The following is a 17,590-nucleotide window of genomic DNA, read 5'->3' as shown; positions in this document are numbered from 1 at the left end:
ACAATGAACTGCTCTGTTGGAGGAAGAATGCAATAAACCCAGAATCACGAAGGTAATGCACGTTAAGGGCATTTTGAGATAATTAATTATTTTTATCTGACAGAACTAAAATCTGTGGGGATGAATGAATCACTTCTGTGTTCAGGTTTATATTCAGACACTTTTTTTTTTTCCCTTTTCATTATTTCATTCATTTCAGGCAGGTTAATGGTTTTTAGAAGTAGCCATAATTCTCACGGAGCTGTGAAACAGCCACTGCATCTCACAAAAAAGCTTTGGGATCCTGTCTAGCAAATAGTTAAAAACTAGACAGTATATTGACATTACGTGTACAAGTGTTAACAGTGTTTATTAAGCCCTGTACTCTAGTGGTCTCAAGATGTGAACTTTAGTCTGCAAAATCGTATCTGAAATATTGCTAATCAGGTGAATGCTTGTGATCAGTCTGGGTTTTGTTTTTCTTGTTGTTGTTTACTTGTTTGCTTTGTTATTTTTTGTTGTTTTCTATTAAAGAAGCTTGAAATGGCTGCCTGAACATACAACGACTGGCATTATTCTTCTCCCCCACAAGCAGATAAAATTTTGATTCTCTGTAAAGCAAAGCAGCAATACAATCTACTTGCAAGCAAAGTATTTTCAAATGCATTCAGATTGCTAGTATATTTTCCCTACACAGTGTATTACAGTTCATTCCAGGCTTTTATCGTCACCTCTGGTATAAGCTTTATTCTTATATAATTTATTCCTCATTAAAACTACTGCAAATTCTTACTGAAAGGCCAAGAAGCTTCCTGGCAGATTATCTTTTATTCAGTAAGTGATTATGCCATTTCTACAGATTTGAAGCAGAGAGCTGGCTACTGCTTCCTTCAACAACTTTTCAGCAGTGTAACCATAACAATGAAAATACATCAGCCACGCAAAAAATGAGATATGTTAGGTTGAAGACACCACTGTTTCTGCTTTCATTTACCTTTTTCGGTATGCTCTGGCTCTGGTTGATTACTACTACTGGAGCTGACACTGGCATCAAAACCTGTTGGAGAAATATTTCCCTCAGACTGGAGGTCTTGCAGCTCCCCTGCTACACTGTCCACTTCTATTGTGCTGTCAGTTTCACTTTTAATACTTCTTATCTCTTCTTGATTTGGTGGCAGTGTCTCAGAGACAGCAACACTGGACTGATGTCTACTGTCTGTTACAGTTACAGATGACGGTGATTCAGGAGTTGTAGGAGGAGTATTTAGCACTGAATTACTGCCGCTGCTTGGAAATTCAACTTTCTTTTCACCCATTTCAGCTGGTTTTTCCTCAATAGGTTTAACATCCACATTAGATGGCAAAGGTTTTTCAAGTTCAGAGCTAGGCAAAGAAATGTCTTCTTCTGCAAGAGTCTGAAGCTGCTCCTCTGCTGCAGCATCCTCTGGCGCAGCGTGTGGAGGGGAGGCAGCAGCTTCGGTGTCAGAGTCCGAGAACAATTCCTTCAGCGTTTTCTTCGGCCACTGTCCCTGAATACTTGACCAGACATCTTTTCGATCCTTTGCTCTGGTGTTCTGAAGTCTTTCATCAGAGTTATTTAGAAGCTTTATCCTTTTCTCTGCCACTTCAGAAAATCCTGAGTAGAAAGTACTTGTCCGTAAAGACTTCCTTTTCTCCTCTAATCCATTGTACTTTTTAGTGGGGGTGATTTTCAGCTTAGATTTGTCTTCCTCGTCTTCATCTGAGGAGCTGTTGCTGCTGTTTTCTAAACTAAGGGAATCTTTGTTTTTGGACTTCTCATCCTTTCTGTTAGGCGACACAGTCTTTAAAGATTCCTCTGCAACACAGTATCTTCGTTTACCACGTTTTACTTGTGGTTTTGCTGTTTTATCCCCAACCTCCTTTTTTACATCCTTTTTCTTTTTCGTGGCTTCATCTTCTCCATCAGAGTCAGTATCTTCAGATAACTCTTCCATCTCTTTCCGCAATCTTTCAGGAGACTTGGATCCTGACTTGGGCGCTACTGTATCTGTCAGAGCTTTAGTTTCCTCTGGGAGGGATGAACTGTCCTGTTCTTCTTTTAGACACAACTCATTTTTATCTTGGCTCGCAGCTTCATGCTGAGGTTCCTCTTTGCCATCAGCATCTATGTTCTGGGCACTTTGGTCATCTTCTTGCTCACTATCATCAGAACTTTCAGAAGCTAGTTAAAAATAAAAATTAAAACAAAGAAAGTTGGTCTCGATTTTGGTTACAAATACTAAAAAAATAAATAAAACTGTACAGATACGATCACATGCTACAGGGATTTCTAGCAGTACATATTTAAATTGTACATCAGAAGGACTTCAACATTTATTCTTGTTCTTAGAAGGGATAATAGATATATCAGGAACCAGGAAAATTGTGTTGTATACCTCCAGGAAGCATAGTGAGCTGCAGCCTTCCCTTAAATAACACTGGTTACAAATTCATGTAATATCAACTTCTGCTTAATAAACCAAAGCTTTATTCTTACCCTAATTGCCAGCTCTCGTTACTTTTTTTTTTTTAAAAGAGGTTTTGCTGAAATACAGCTAGCTTAAAGAAGAGCATATTGGCAGGCAGAAGAGAGATCCTGAACAAAATATCTTGGGAAACATTAACTCAGGTGTTTTTTTTTCCTCAGCAATTTCTTTTAAAATATACAGAATCTTAATCTTCACCTTAAGTCGCAATCTGAAAGCAAGTTTTACAACACACTTCCATTTTTGTTTGCATTTTCCAATTGAAAATTTATGGTAGACATTATGGCTTAGAGTTCTAAAGTCTGGCACATAAAATGGACTCAATACTTGTCTCTCTGTGCCATAGTGGACCAAAACTACACTACTATTACAAATACATGAGATACAAAAAATGAAATGTAAAATGTAAAATGTAAAATGAAAACAAAAGAACTCCACTAATAAAAATAACAAAAAAATCAAGTCCACCATTGTTTCCTCTCAACTGGTTTAGTCTGCAGCGCCCTTCAAAGGAAAGCCAAATAAAAAAGACTTATTCATTCCAATTTAAAAAAAAGACATGTAAAGTTTTGAGCAAACAGCTCTAAAATTGTGGAAAAATATAGTAAAACAGTAGAGCATTTTATACTTTAAGGAAAAAAAGTTGTTTCAACCCACAGCATGAATCTACGTGGACTGAATAACAAAGAGAGTAGCACACAATTAAAAAGCATTCATGGAAAGTAATTATATAACATTGAAAATACCTAGCTTTCAAAAAATGTCACAAAAAGACTTATTAAATTGTGCTTTTGTAAGGAGAAGTTGATTACAGAATAATTTTAACAACGTCACGTTCAACACACCTAATTGCTTTTTTGTTCCTGTTTTCCTAAGGAAAGAAAGCTTAAGATTATGGTAACTGTTATCGCACCTATAAATATGAAACTCAGTAGCCAACATTACCAAACCTGAGTGTCTGAAAGGTTATTATAGTCACATAACTTTCACGAGTCCTTATCCAAACTACATAGATCATATACTGTTTCTTTTTTTCGGAGGAAATGCAGGAAACTGACAAAGAAGAGAAGCAGCCAGTTATTGCAGTGCTGCTGTAAAGGCATGGGAAGCGGGAAGCAATGTTAGGAACAACAGATTTGCTGATACGACGCCTAGCTTCATTACTTCAATTTTTCAAGACAAGGAAGATTTATGCAACTTTTAGAACCCCATGAATCAAAACTTAAAAATTTAGAAATAATATAGGAAGGAAAAAAGCTTGGCTGTGTATCAAAGAAAAAGATGTCAAAAAAATACAGTTCTTAAGACTTAACATACACTGAATCCACAATACCCATTTTTCAGAAAACATGAATATTGCTTTTGTTCAAGGCTTACTTCTGAAGATGATATCATAATGAAAGAGATAGCCAGACTGAGAAGCACACAGTTGCATCATTTACTCTGCACTGTCATTTACTACATTTAAAAGCAATATTACAGAATTCAAAAAGTTTATGTACAGTACCTTGAAGCCCATTAATGATAGAAGTAATTTCTATCGATTTAACAGGAGCTTGTTCACTATTTTTGGCTTCAGTGCTATCAAGTTTGGACCCAGTCTCTGGTGAAGTGCTGGTGTGAAATGGTGGCTTTGATAAACGTCGTAATTTGCAGTTTTTTGGAGAATACTTCTCTTCCTTTTCTTTGTCAGTTTTATGCTGCATGAAAGAAAAGATTAAAAACTCTTTACTTTGAGCATAGATCTCAAAATAGACTACAGTCAAGACATGCTTAGAATTATCTTGAACGTTCAACCTGAAAAGAAAAGCATCCCTCTTTGTTTAAAAGATGAGAAATACCTTTCTGCGATGACCCATGCTGAAATATTTGTACCAAGGGCAGGAACTAAGTCAGTGCTACCACAAACGGGAAAGCAAACACAGCCAGTGTTGCAGTGGCACCACTGGATGTCAGACTGGCAGGTACAAGTGTCGCAGGGTGGGGCAGGATTCTGATTGTCACAGTGGGGCAGGGAGCTCTGGAACAACACTCAGATACCAGAGGCACCGCAGTGCTGGGGGAAAGGAGAAACACACTGACATCTGTGGCAGAAAGAAAAGCTTCCTAGCCTTCCATTGCCCAACAAAGAACATATCGTAACCTAAGCCTGAACATCAGTTTTAGGAGAGTGACTTTTGAAAGAAATCCTATGAAGTAGAATTCTAAAGAAAGTCACATACACGTGGACTACTCATACGTTTGCTCTCCAGTCAGCAGAGGGAGCTCCCAAATTCCAGTCCCAGAGTCAGCTCCCAAGCACTGGTGGATCTTCGTTTTTCTTTAAGAGCATACTTAAAATCTCACAAGAAATATAGGAAAGAGAAGCTTCCCTCCACACTCTCCAAGTGAAAGAATAAAACTTTGATTTTAAAAAAGTTTTAGTTTTTACTGTCATACATTTATAGGCCTATCAAAAGAAGGGGGTAGGGGAAAGAGTTTTAAAAAAAAAAACATTAAACCAAAGGTGGGAAAGAACTAAGGATAAGGGAGAGAAAACTACCTTTATTTTCTTTCGATGCTTAATTTTTGGTACATTTTTATCAGCTGGTCTCACTATCTTGTCTGCCTTTATCCATTCATCATACCTATAAACAAAAAATTGTACATATTTATGTTTTTAAGCAGATAATCACCTCATAAAATAAATTAATGGAGGAAAAGAAAAGTATTAGCAATATAAAAGACTAGAATTTGAAGAAAAGTCGTTAGTATAAATAAAGAAGTCAATAGTTTAGCTTTCAGTATGTAGAGTTTAAGCTAAGGGCCGATTCTTTACATGTTTGAGCATACAGGACAAAGTTTCCTTACACTGATGGGCAGGAGTCAAAGCTAACACTTTCCCAGCCTGCATGGAACAGGAAGTCCATTTGTCCAGTGAAACAAACTACCAGAAAGGTGATTCTATATGACTCTACAGGAGATGTACTTTGTATATAAGCTATAACACCTTAGCTATAAATTCTCACAAGTGCATAATGTAAACAGTTCACAGAAATCTCTTTCCAGCCTGAGTATCTGTAAAACGCTCTGCTGAGTCGCTAGCACTTGGGAATCACTAACGCTTGAGTCACTCTCTCAACACTAACACTTTTCAACTCATTTTCAGTTCAGGTTTTCCATTCTATATCAGAATGATACTGGACAAAAAACATAACAGGACCAAACAATAGATGTGTTACTGCCTAAAGCCGCACACATTAAATACGAATACCAGACCAAAGAAATACGTTCTAAGCAGGAATATACCTCCCATATACAACTACACTTCCCAGTTTCATCGCATATTTCTGAAAAACTGCAAGAATCAATGCTATTATTACGCATTGATTTTTTTTTTAAAAAGCAAGCATCATTTGTTGTCCTACTTTAACTATAAATTCAATAGCCATCTGATTAAGAAATGAGTCAGCTAGAAAATTAGTATGTATTCATTTCTGTCTTAGTGTAAAGCCACCAAAATAGAGAGTCCTTTAAGTAAAACATGAAAATGGAGAGAAAGAAACCAACCAAAACCACACCCAAAGAACTAGCACAAAACAGAGCAGAACATAATGCGCTCATCACCATGCTGGCTTTCCAGCTGGCCTTATTTGAGCACCTGCTGATACAGACCCAACTCAGCTTCTTTGCAACTTCTGCCAGTCATATCTACAATACTGACATAAGTTATAAGGGTTATTGTTAAAAGGAAAGCGTATAAATTCCCAGCTCACCTTCCCACATACTCAAGATCTAAGCAAGGGATTTCAGAAACTAACTACAACATTTTTCTTAACTTATACACATAATAATAGAGGGAAAAATGAACACTTTAGAATACAACATAGAAAGCAGGAATAATAATCATCTTTCTATAGACTAGTAGTAGTCTCTGACAAATAGTTTTCCAAAGTATTTATTTTTCTTTTCCACTGAGTGACAACAGGAACACCAGTCACAAGATTAACAGCAGACCCCACAGACTATAACATACTGAGATTACCTATACTGCTGCAGATAGGGTCATAGTGGTACTGTTTGCAGGTGACATGCATATGGATAGGTTCAGATTTCTCTCCAAAACCTACATTAAACTCTTCAGAGCTAGGCCTCATGAGAGTAGATTCAGTGGTTTCAAGTCAGAGTTGTCATCTCTAATTTTGAGGAGTGATACGTTACCCTCATTACCACAGGACCACCTGTAGATAAACATGCAGCTGCACATATTCTAAAGCACAAAACCTCCCAAGCACCAGCCTCAAGCACATAAGAAAGAGCCAGCTGTTTCAGTTTGTTGCATATGGGGTAAGGAAGGAAACATACGGAGGAAATATATCTCAAGGTGAGCACCCTCACTGGACTGCAGATGGAGCCCATTTCAAAGCGACTGAGACCTGCAAGATTGCCGCTGCCCTTCCTGCCACCTTTGATGTGACTGGGATAAAGTACACCAAGGGGCTGGTAGCTGTGCACTGATGCCCCCAGAACACAGCTAGCAAGCTGTGTCTTCTCCCACTCCACAGCCACTTCCTGAAGACTGAGGTGTCCTCAGATTCCCACAATACAAATGGACAGAGAAGGGAGGATGCAGCACTTCAGCGCATTAGGGATCTGGGCATCAAACCTGGTGACTGTTATTAAAAGTGGAAAAAACATCTAGAGGGACTGAACGTACCACGTCATTTTAATGGAAAGCATTGGATGGAAAAAAAAAACTATTTCTGTTGGACTGTGAGAAACCCTATTTGAAGTAGCCTTTCCTAAAGTCGAAGACATGCTTCCATGAAGAAATATTGCTAAGCAGACTGCCAAATGGCCTTTGCAATCCACATAAATGTAAGATTTCATTAAATTGAAATGCATGCAGGAAAACAGCACCAGGATTTGACAAACGCACAGGGAACAGCAATTATTCTGACAGTGCCCTTTCTGCCTGTTATGTTGTCATAATAAAAAAAATTGTTTTCTTATTGGAAATACATATTGCAAGTGAATACAACCTTCCACATATGCAAAGACTGCTCTGCACATAAAGTCAGTCCTTCAGGGTAACTGTACTCCCTGTTAGGCCCAAAGCTGAGAGACCAGCGGGCACAATGAAGTGATGGAGTGAGTTTCTTACGACTCTGCATTTGCCTATTTGTAGACATATCACTGAGTCTTAAAACATTACATACCAGAAGCAGTAGTCACAACTCACTTGAAAGGAGCACAAATTGAAAAACTGTGACAGCCACAGAGCATATTCTGCTCTGCTCCTGACCATAAATGTAACAGCAGCTCCTGCAGGAAGCTCCAACATCACAGAACCCATCAGCCTGCTCTGAGAAGTCAGATACCCACTCTTCATTCCTCTGCAGGCCACAGTCTATGTTCACTGCTCACACGTCAGATGCATACAGTTTGCCTAAGCTGTGACAATTCTCAGCAAGCTCAAACAGATCTTGCAAGAGGGATACATCCAAAGCCACAGCTAATCATGACTGACTGAACTGCATTTTCCTCTACTGTACGACAGAGAAGCACCATGGAAGCCATGCAGTGGATCAGGTGTCAAGGTGCACACGAATGCTATGTGTAATTCAGATAACAGTCTTTATAGAATGGCATGTTATTAAAACAGTAGAACTGAAGTCTCATTTGATCACTAATCTTGCCTTAGGCAGTCTGCTCACAACGCAAAAAAAACCAGAAAAGTTATGAAAGAAGTTATTCATCCCTCATTACAAGAAGTACGTGCTTCCAACGATCTAGGTCATTGTATTTAAGTGTCATCTTCTACATTCACCTATCTCAGCTGCCAAGAGCAGGCAGCTGGGGTGCATGGGGGAAGGAGGGAAGATGGGTATATGTTCTTAAGTGAGTCTTAGGAAGAGACTTGTTTGAGAATCAAGATGGATGATCTATTAAAATATATTTTTAAAAAGTTTTCATATAAAAAAGCTGAAATAACAACTTCTTTGTTATATCAAAATGAAGGCAAAGATGAATCGGTAAGGAGTTAAAATTTCCTGCCTTACTGGTTAAAAATAAATGTCTGCCAGAAAGTTGGGTTTGAACTGGAAAGAAGGAAGGAAAGAAGAAATGCACAGTTACATAGTGAAAAACTAACTGGTGCTTTTCATGGAGATATGTACTGATTCTATGATATCTACACATACCAATCACAAGCTAAAATAAACCATTACATATACTCAGGAAAACAAGTGATCACAAGGAACTAGTAAACCTTAGGAAATTCACTAAGAAGTTCCAGTATATTGTCTTTATCTGCTAACATGAAGGAATCAAACATTTTCATTGGCTGCGACCAAAGAAACAAGGAGATTATTTAGGCTGATATCCTAATCTTGGAGTATTAGGTTTTCATTTACTTAGTTTTTAATAATTCTCCTCCATGACATACCCTGCTCTCAAAGCACTCAAAAATCTGGCAACAACTTTCTTTAATTTCAGTGGCTGACCACTAAGTACAAAATCTGTATATTGTTAATGCTTCAACAAACCAAGATAAGAAGTAACACTTTCACATTCATATTTCTGGAGGAAATTAAAAATAAAAGTCAAAAATAATAAATCATAGTTATAAACCCTTGGAATATTCAAGAATATCTTGTGATACTGTGCCATCTAACAAAACTGAAGTTACAATCTCATTTTGAAAACGCACCCTGTATTTCTCATCACATACTGCAAAGGAAATGCACCTCAAAAGCTTAAACAATGAATTTTTACCTACATTGGCAGCCAAAAACTATAACAATGACGGAAGGAAATGGCACTGTGGGCACCAGAGAAGTTTGTTTCATATGAAGCATGCATAATCGAAAATGTAACTGTTCCTGATAGAAAGCAACAAAATACAGTTTCTCTCATGAGAGCTTTCTGGCTAAAACATGATAACGTATAGAGTTCTCTATCAGGGTAGAGATTTTTACCATTCCCTTTCACTACAAATCAGGCTTAACTGCACACTGCCTTAGTGTACCTTCATAAGGAAGGGGTATCACCTGAATTTCACAGGTGAACAGCAAGGTCATTTAGCATGAAGTAGCACAGTTACACATTGCAGTCCCACTCTATTCCATCTCCATACTTCTAGACTCAGTACTGGAGAAGTTTAGCGGGGGTGTCACTTGTTCTGGAGAATTAAACATGGTAGATTTGATATTTAGCTTCATTTACTAAATAACATTCCAAGTACACCAAAGCATGTGCACACACACAGTTATTCCGAAAATAAACAGGAAAGTTGACTTTAAGGGATAGGAGGCTGACATAATTAAGAAATCCCTGGAACTCAGTACAACCCTTGACCTAATGTTACAGACCTTGCCCCCACTGAGCACTGTAAGCGAAGAACATAGCTATAATGAGAAGAGGGAATTGCAACCTATCCCAGCAAAGCAACTACTTTTCCAGGTTGTGACTGAAAGCCAGATCATCAAGTTATCACATCATACAAGACTTGTCTTTACAATACTAAAATATCGGAGTGTTCAGGCGCTGTCTTAAGCTCAGACTTCCTGTCAAATGCCAAAATTTAAATAATTTCACTTTAAATAAATTGGCTATATTTAACAGAGTCCAGAACTCAGTCCCATAGAGCTAAATCACAACCACTGGTATATTTTTGGTGAAAAGAATCCTGTCTCCCATCCCCTTTCAGAGAGCTCTTCTTGGAATCCCGAGTAAGAAAATAAATGAAAGTCCTGCTGCCAGGAAAAAAATAATTCCTTTGACCTCTGAAATGAGTACAAACTACTAAAAATGCTTTTCTTATTAGATATACTATAGTCACAGAAAGAATGCCTCTGATATCAATCTGTGTGTTTGTTTAAAATGTAGAGTTAAAAAACAGAACTGTGATTTCTCCTTGAATAACCAGAATGCTGGATTCCCTAAGATGAAGGCTCACTTCTACCTTCTCATTCCTTCATTCTTAAAATGGTTCTGCTTAAATGAAACTCTGATCATCCCACATCATAGCATGTATTTAATAATATTTACTCTAAAAAGGAAAACAACTTTTATATTTACATAATAATTCCAAAACAAAAGTCTAAAACAAATAAAACCTCAGAGTGATAATTCTCAGTGAGTAGGGTGCAAATTTCACCAATTTAAATCTTTCCCCTATTGACCTACTCTGAACAGGCTGCATCTCTCCCTATTGGGCATTTTAAGGCTCATATTTCATTACCCACAGTGCTTACAAACGCTGCCTGAAATCAGTGTATGTGAAAGACTATACTCCCGTAGATCAAAATTCTACAAAAGACTGCTATCAAAACCCACAATATCGAGATGTTACTCCTCAGCAGTGGACCTGGAAATCAGACACAGACACGAAGAGGTATATTCAAGGGAGGGAGAGAAGTATTATATTTCTGCAACCATGAGTTTTGCTAGCAGACATCGCTAGCACTGAATGAATGAGATCTGTCCTGCCCTCTTGGTCAGAGGTAGGATGGTGAAGTCCAGATGACAGTAGGTCATAAGAGCCTCAGACTTTCTGGAAGAGTAGAAGAACAAAAACAAACAATAACAAAAAAAGACTATAGCCTCACGTACTTGTAGGCTGTGGGTTCTTGTTTGCTTTTGTTTTGTTTTTAAAAGCTCTATGAACACAGTAATGAAGTTTTAAAGATGACAGCTGAGGACAATGAGCAGATACACTGAAATTGAGGAAAAAAAAAACAGAAGACTGGGTAACTGGCTTAAAAGCCAATAAGAACATTTAGCTTTCTCTGCTGTTTTCAAAGTTATGTCAAGTTTTAAATTGCAAAAAAAAATCTTAAATGGCAAAAAACACATTAATGCTTCAATTTATTTATATTAACGTTATATTAAAGACATTAAAAAGCATATAATCCGAAATATATTAGGAAAAGCATAAGAAGCCAGTGGGCTAAGAAGAGTCTTGTTTGTAAGCATGAGGCAGCTGGGGACAGGTGGTAAATTGGACCTGAATGAAATGCAATTATTTGCTGCACACTAATTTGCCATCAAGAATCTTGTACTTCTCTCGTTAAATAGTGCACTGCTAATGTACTCTCTGCTACTCTGAGAAGAGTGTGCATGTAGACTCGGTTAAGCGCACTAATCAAATATTGTATGAAGTAAAATTGGTTTAAGAGATCTAGAAGAGGAATTTATGAAAGAGTGGGCTGTCACTTGCTGTATGGGGAGATTTAAAAATAAGATAACAGCGAAGGAAGCCTCCCCCAAGCAAGACATTTTAAGATGATTTTCTAAATAACTAAAGTTCTGCATTTTTACGATGCTAAAAATCTAATAGTTTCATACAGTACAATGCCCTTCATAGAACACCAATACTGAAAGTTTAGGACTCCAGATCTCTTTCTATTCATTTAGTTTTTCAAAGTACTCAAGCGTATTTTAGACGTAATTCAAGAAGCATTCACTAACTAAAACTCAAGTTACCTCACGTTCCATCCACAGTAGTGCACCAAGTAAAGGACTTCTCCACCTTCGATGTCAGAATCTTTAATACTAGCTTCATACATTTTTTGATTTTTCCCTCTTCCATACCGCACTTGGACTTTCATGCCCGGTGGATAGCATTCAAACTCTTCTTCCTCAATGTTATTGCTGTCTTCTTCCTCCTCCTCCTCTTCCTCCTCCTCCTCTGCTTCTTCTTCATCTTCATCTTCTTCCTTATTCGTGTCATCTCTTGAAAGGTTTAAAAAATTGTAGAGTTAATATGAGATACTTGATAAGCTTTTCAGTTCCAAACCACATATATTGATAAATATTGTGGATGCATTAGAGACTGGGAAACAGCAGGCTCCAAATATGTGAAACTGCACTACGTGCGATTAATATCAGTAAAATAGGATATAGCAATACACACAAAATCCAGTGATTGTATGGTGCAAAAATGACTTGCCAGTAAGAAAATCTAAAGAAAAAGATGTCATCCATCAAAATCTGTATGAGCAGAAGTTGTTCAAACTGATCGTTATGTGATCCTTCATGCAAGTCCCTTTAAGTATCTTTTTTTTAGTCAAACTCATCCTTCTCAGTATAAAGAGAATTTCCTATATTCCATTTTTCAACTTAGAAGTTTTTAAAAGCACTTCTTGAAACTTGCTTCCCCAAAAGATCCTTGCTCTTTTACAATCAATTCTCTCTGATCTTTTGAAGTACAACCAAAACCAGATATTAAGAATAAAGGGAAAAAACATGCTACGCAAAAAATCCTAAAACCCTACATGAGATTATTTAGCAAATCAAGAAACCTGTACTAATTCATGACCTTGTCATTCCTTGCTAATTATATATACCAAGTCTTCTAAATATAAATCAAACTTGCATTCAATTTTAGCAGAAATACACAAGCGAGTGTCCGCCATTTTCAAAAGTAAGCCTGTTCTAAATACTTGTTTAGACATTTAGACCAATTTTCAGAAGAACTAAGAACTCACAAATCTTGCTGGACCCTGTCAGCGCCACATATGGGCTACTCAGTAGTTCTGAAAATAATGTCCAATGAGCTTAGAGAGGCAAAATACAAAAGCTGAAGGGGAAAGTATCTTCTAATCTTAAATCACTTTACAAATCATTATTATTGGCCTTCACACAACTGTAATCCCACTCTGTGCAACACAGAACAGATCAGAGTGTTTTACTAAATTCGCAATAACTACAGAACAATAACGATTTAAAACTTGGTGCACAGAACAGATGCATTTGGATGTGCTATAAACTGGGTAAGAAGAGGTAACTGCTGTTCCAAGTCTGACTCACGCCTATATTTAAGTTAACCTCACAAATACAGAAGTCTGTAACCTAAATCTTTACATGAAATTATCAATAGAAAATGATCAGAGCTTTACCTCTGCAAAAGGATCAAAGCATTTTAATTATTCAAATGCTTATTAGAAATGGCAATATTACTATTTATTACTAAAATAGCTCAAAAGTGAATTCAAAACGATAAGCCAAACTCAGCTCTAGCATAACCACAATAACTTAATGAAATTACTTCAGAAATGAATGTTGCCATATACACATATGCACACACTATGAGACAAATGCTAGAATTCCCACTCTTTGTATATTAACTACCTCAAGTAGTAAAAAAACATCTTGCTTCCATGAAGGTTTTATGTTGCATGGTCCAGCTTTGTTCTGTAAAGCCAGAATTTTTAGTTACGTGCTTTTAGAAGGGTACCTTGCTACTGAGCTAAGAACTGCAACACAAATGAAAAGGCTTTGAAAGCTTATTTCATCTCCACTGCACACTATGTGGCAAAATCTACTTGAAAAGAAATCACTACTGAAGCTTATCGAAGGCTGTAATAAGAGTCCTAAGCAGAATTCTACAGCAGAAAGCATCAGCCAGTAATTTAAATGCTCTTGAATAATACTCTGCTGCACTAAATCAAAGATCCTAGCTAACTTCAACTTAACGTTTGTTGTCATTCAAAAGCAAAGAGCCAACACTGCTCCAGGAACAAGACAAGCTTGCAATTTTCCACTACTGAAAAGACTTTCCAGAATTGCAATAAAAAGTTTTGCTATATATTATTATCATTATTACTTCTCTTCAAGGACCAGTAGCACAATCCTTGAATGGATGCCTCTGAGGAAGATGCATGATTTTCCAGAGACTGACAATTATGGTGCCAGTAGCTCCAGGGGAAGCTGGACAAGCTTGGGGTCTGTTGCATTAATACTCCATGACTTTCTTAGCGTCTCAACAGATTATTAAAAAAATAATAATAATAAATTAAGACTCATGACAATACCAAGACTTCTCTGGAAGACCTGTGAAATTCTCACTGAAAACTTGTTCAACTTGGATGGCGTAGCAGATCTGGAGAACAGACTGCATGTCGGTGGAGGGAAATGTCAGAAGCAAAAGCAAAATAGAAGCAGAAATGGTTGCAATTTTCTTAAAAAGACTGTTCTAGGGAGACGTCTGGTTAGTGATCATAAAGCTGGAGATGCTAGGAAGCCAAACAAAAGCAAAGATCGTTCATCATTTTGGAGCAGAAAAATCTGTGTACTCACAGAGCTCCTGAAACAAATAAAGCACATTCCAGTGGTTGCAAGAAGAAAAGATATCTTGTTTTATAAGGCCATAAAAAGCTCAAGCCTGGCAGTGCAGATGAAGGAGAAGTTATGACTGCCACGAAGCAGAGGTTTGTAAGAGAAAACTGTGATTGTAGCCATCCAGCATGCACAGCAATAACCTCATTTGTCCATTTATATTTGCATGACAATATCCCATTTCTTTTAATGCTGTTTAGTCAAAATCCCATTAAAAAAAGAAACAAGCCTCTTGACAGCAGACAATAATTATCAACTTAAATAAATAACAAAAGACACCAAGCAGGGTTTGCCACAAAGCTGCAACAATGTGAATGGCCCAAGAAAAAGTTGATGAAGGAAGGCAGCAGCTGATGTTCATGCACACAGTGCAAGAGACACAAGAATACAAGTGTAACTGTGCTCCAGAAATCAAAGTACCAGAAAGCTTATGAGGAGGACAAAGCAGCATTTCCGCTTACAGCTGTGGACAACAGAATACCCACACCCTATTTCCTACTGAATGGGAGTGTAAACCTTCAGAAGCAGAACTATGAACTGGAATGCAGCAACACTTGTTAGAAACACAGTAAAGTCATTCAAGTGTTTAGGTCATACAATCATTGGATACCATTAGATCCCAAGGGCAACCTGAAAGAGTTAAAATACTAAAAATCAAGTGTTAAAAAAACACAACCCACGTAGCAGGTACTTCTCACTCAGTATAAACATGTAACATCAACAAACCCATAGCATGGGTAAGTATGACAACAATCACGTTAATAGATGAAACAGCTCGTGCTATAACACCACAAAAGGAACTGCTGTAACGTACAAATTTATTTCACCCCCCCCCCCACCTGCCCTTCTGCCCCATCTCTGTGGCAAACCACAGGATCCTCCCAAAGCTCAGGTGAAACCATGAGGCAGGCTGAGAGCCAAAACATCGGCTGTGCCTCCTGGGATCCCTGCTGTGCAGCAACCCCAGCCCCGTGCCACCGCGCTGCCCTTCGACACCATGCTGGGGCACACGGCAGGTGAGACGGCAAACGCAATATTTTTCAGGGTTATTCTAAAACTTGAGGAAGCAAGATTATTTCAATTATTGGTTCAATTATGTCATTACAGTTAATTGAATCACTAGCAGAAATAAACTTCAGTGTAATTGACACTTGAAATTCAGCAATTAGCTTCTATTTTTGTTCCCTCCCCCTCTGCTTTTTCCTCATCCTAGAGTATTAATTAACCTCTGCTTCACCATCATACAGAGCTGGAAAGTGTCAGGTCTCCTCCATCCTTTGACCTTGCAATTAGAGCTGTATTAAGAAGTCCTGAAGTTTTAAGGCAGAGAAGCCATTAAGACCTGTATCTATGCCATGACACTAGAATCTTCTGTTGAATTAGTAATATTAATAAAATTTAAAAAACACACCAATATTCTTCTTCACTGTGAAGTTGTAAAGAGAACCTAAAATAAAGCTTTAAGGTCCAAAGGCTTCTGTCTATACCCAAAGAAAATCTGAACAAACACATAGTTGCGGCCCATCGCACTGAGGGAAGGGGAAAAGCACAAACTTGGTCTGAATCACATCAGAGAGAAGAAGTCAGTATGCTTCAGCCATGCAAGCATATGCTACGAAAAATATTTTCTTCTACTGCCATGGAAAAGACAAATGAAAGAACCTCAACTTATTTATTGCTTCTAATCATTCAGCCAAGTTTTTAAGGAACTTTGACTCACTGAAGGGGTAATGGATGGCCCAGAAGCCTGGCTGAGGAATGCAGCACTTTTCATTTTTACGGCATGGGTTCCCACACAGCATGAGTGCACCTACTCTTTGATGAATGGTTAAGGGCTCCACCCAAGCACATTCATCTCAGTGACAGCTACCACAGTTAATAACGTCCACAGTGACCATAAGCTAGGCGAAGCGTGATGACAGAACCACTTTTTCCATATCAGAGGAGCTTCCCTCCCGTTTAAGACCAGGCATGCTTCGGAGTGGTACATTTACACTGCCACTGTCCACATTGTTACTGTGCCATTAGCAGTATATTGCAGTATGAAAAGCAGGCAATACACAGATGTGTGCATCACCACATACTCTACATTAAGAAGAAAACAATTAGACATTGTTTCTCAAAATGTGACTATAAAACAAACTTCATTCTCACTATAGTTGGTAGCTGGAATACAAAAATATAACATGCATTGCAGTAACAGCACATAAATATGTTCCTATAAATGAAACTACATAAATACACTGCTTATAAATGCTTTTTTTGCACACACATCAACAGTCTAAGATCCAGAACAGATGTTCACACCAACTGTGCAATGAACAAGATGGATTTCTCTGCCTCCTGCCAAGCTAAATAAGCAATTCCATACAAACCTAAATCAGATCAGTGAAAGCTATCTCAATATATACTTCTCAACATCAATCTAGAAGCTAAGGCATGCCTCCTGTAGCAAACCTCTTCTCCAAAACATTCTAACCTTCCTGCTGTCATTTTAGATTCACCACAACACAGCTTTGACACATCACTAGAGCAGATGAGGAACTGAAGAGAACACTGCCTCTAACAACCTGTTACCTGCAGGAGGTTAAATTGAGCATGTCTATTACATAATCGTTTTGTAAATCACTTTCAGAAAATCCCCATCAAGTGTTTCCTGAAAATTTGTCTCTTGTACAAAGAAGGAAGTCCTGAAGGCGCAGGAACAGGCTGTCCCCCTGAGCCCCAAGTTGAGCCGGCGGGGAAGGAGACCGGCGTGGATGAACAGGGAGCTTTTCCTGAGGCTCCAGGAGAAAAAGAATCTACCTCCTGTGGAAGAAGGGACAGGTAACTCAGGGAGAGTACAAAGAGGTTGCCAGGATGTGCAGGGAGAAAATTAGAAAGGCAAAGGCCCAGCTCGAATTAAGCTTGGCTGGGATTAAAGGGAACAAGAAACTCTTTTACAAATATATTAATAGTAAGAGGAGGACCAAGGAGAATCTCCATTCTTTACTGGACGCAGC

At 38.0% G+C, this 17,590-nt stretch overlaps 1 protein-coding gene across 3 annotated transcripts in view; it reads right to left on the bottom strand.

Moving 5' to 3' along the window:
• Positions 1 to 17,590, bottom strand: part of ARID4B (AT-rich interaction domain 4B) — an 87,618-nt gene that overhangs the window by 5,863 nt on the left and 64,165 nt on the right. For 2 of the 3 annotated variants that reach the window (XM_021391616.1, XM_021391617.1), the window contains exons 17-20: positions 11,955 to 12,203; positions 5,029 to 5,113; positions 3,994 to 4,186; positions 974 to 2,182 (exon numbers count right to left, since the gene is read on the bottom strand). In XM_021391616.1, the coding sequence (XP_021247291.1) occupies positions 974 to 2,182; positions 3,994 to 4,186; positions 5,029 to 5,113; positions 11,955 to 12,203 (1,736 nt within the window). The remainder of the gene's footprint in view (positions 1 to 973; positions 2,183 to 3,993; positions 4,187 to 5,028; positions 5,114 to 11,954; positions 12,204 to 17,590) is intronic. The other variant, XM_021391619.1, reaches the window with a different exon arrangement.

The sequence above is a fragment of the Numida meleagris genome, chromosome 3 (genome assembly GCF_002078875.1).
Source record: "Numida meleagris isolate 19003 breed g44 Domestic line chromosome 3, NumMel1.0, whole genome shotgun sequence".
NCBI lineage: Eukaryota > Metazoa > Chordata > Aves > Galliformes > Numididae > Numida > Numida meleagris.
This window is presented reverse-complemented; position numbering and strand designations above follow the sequence as displayed.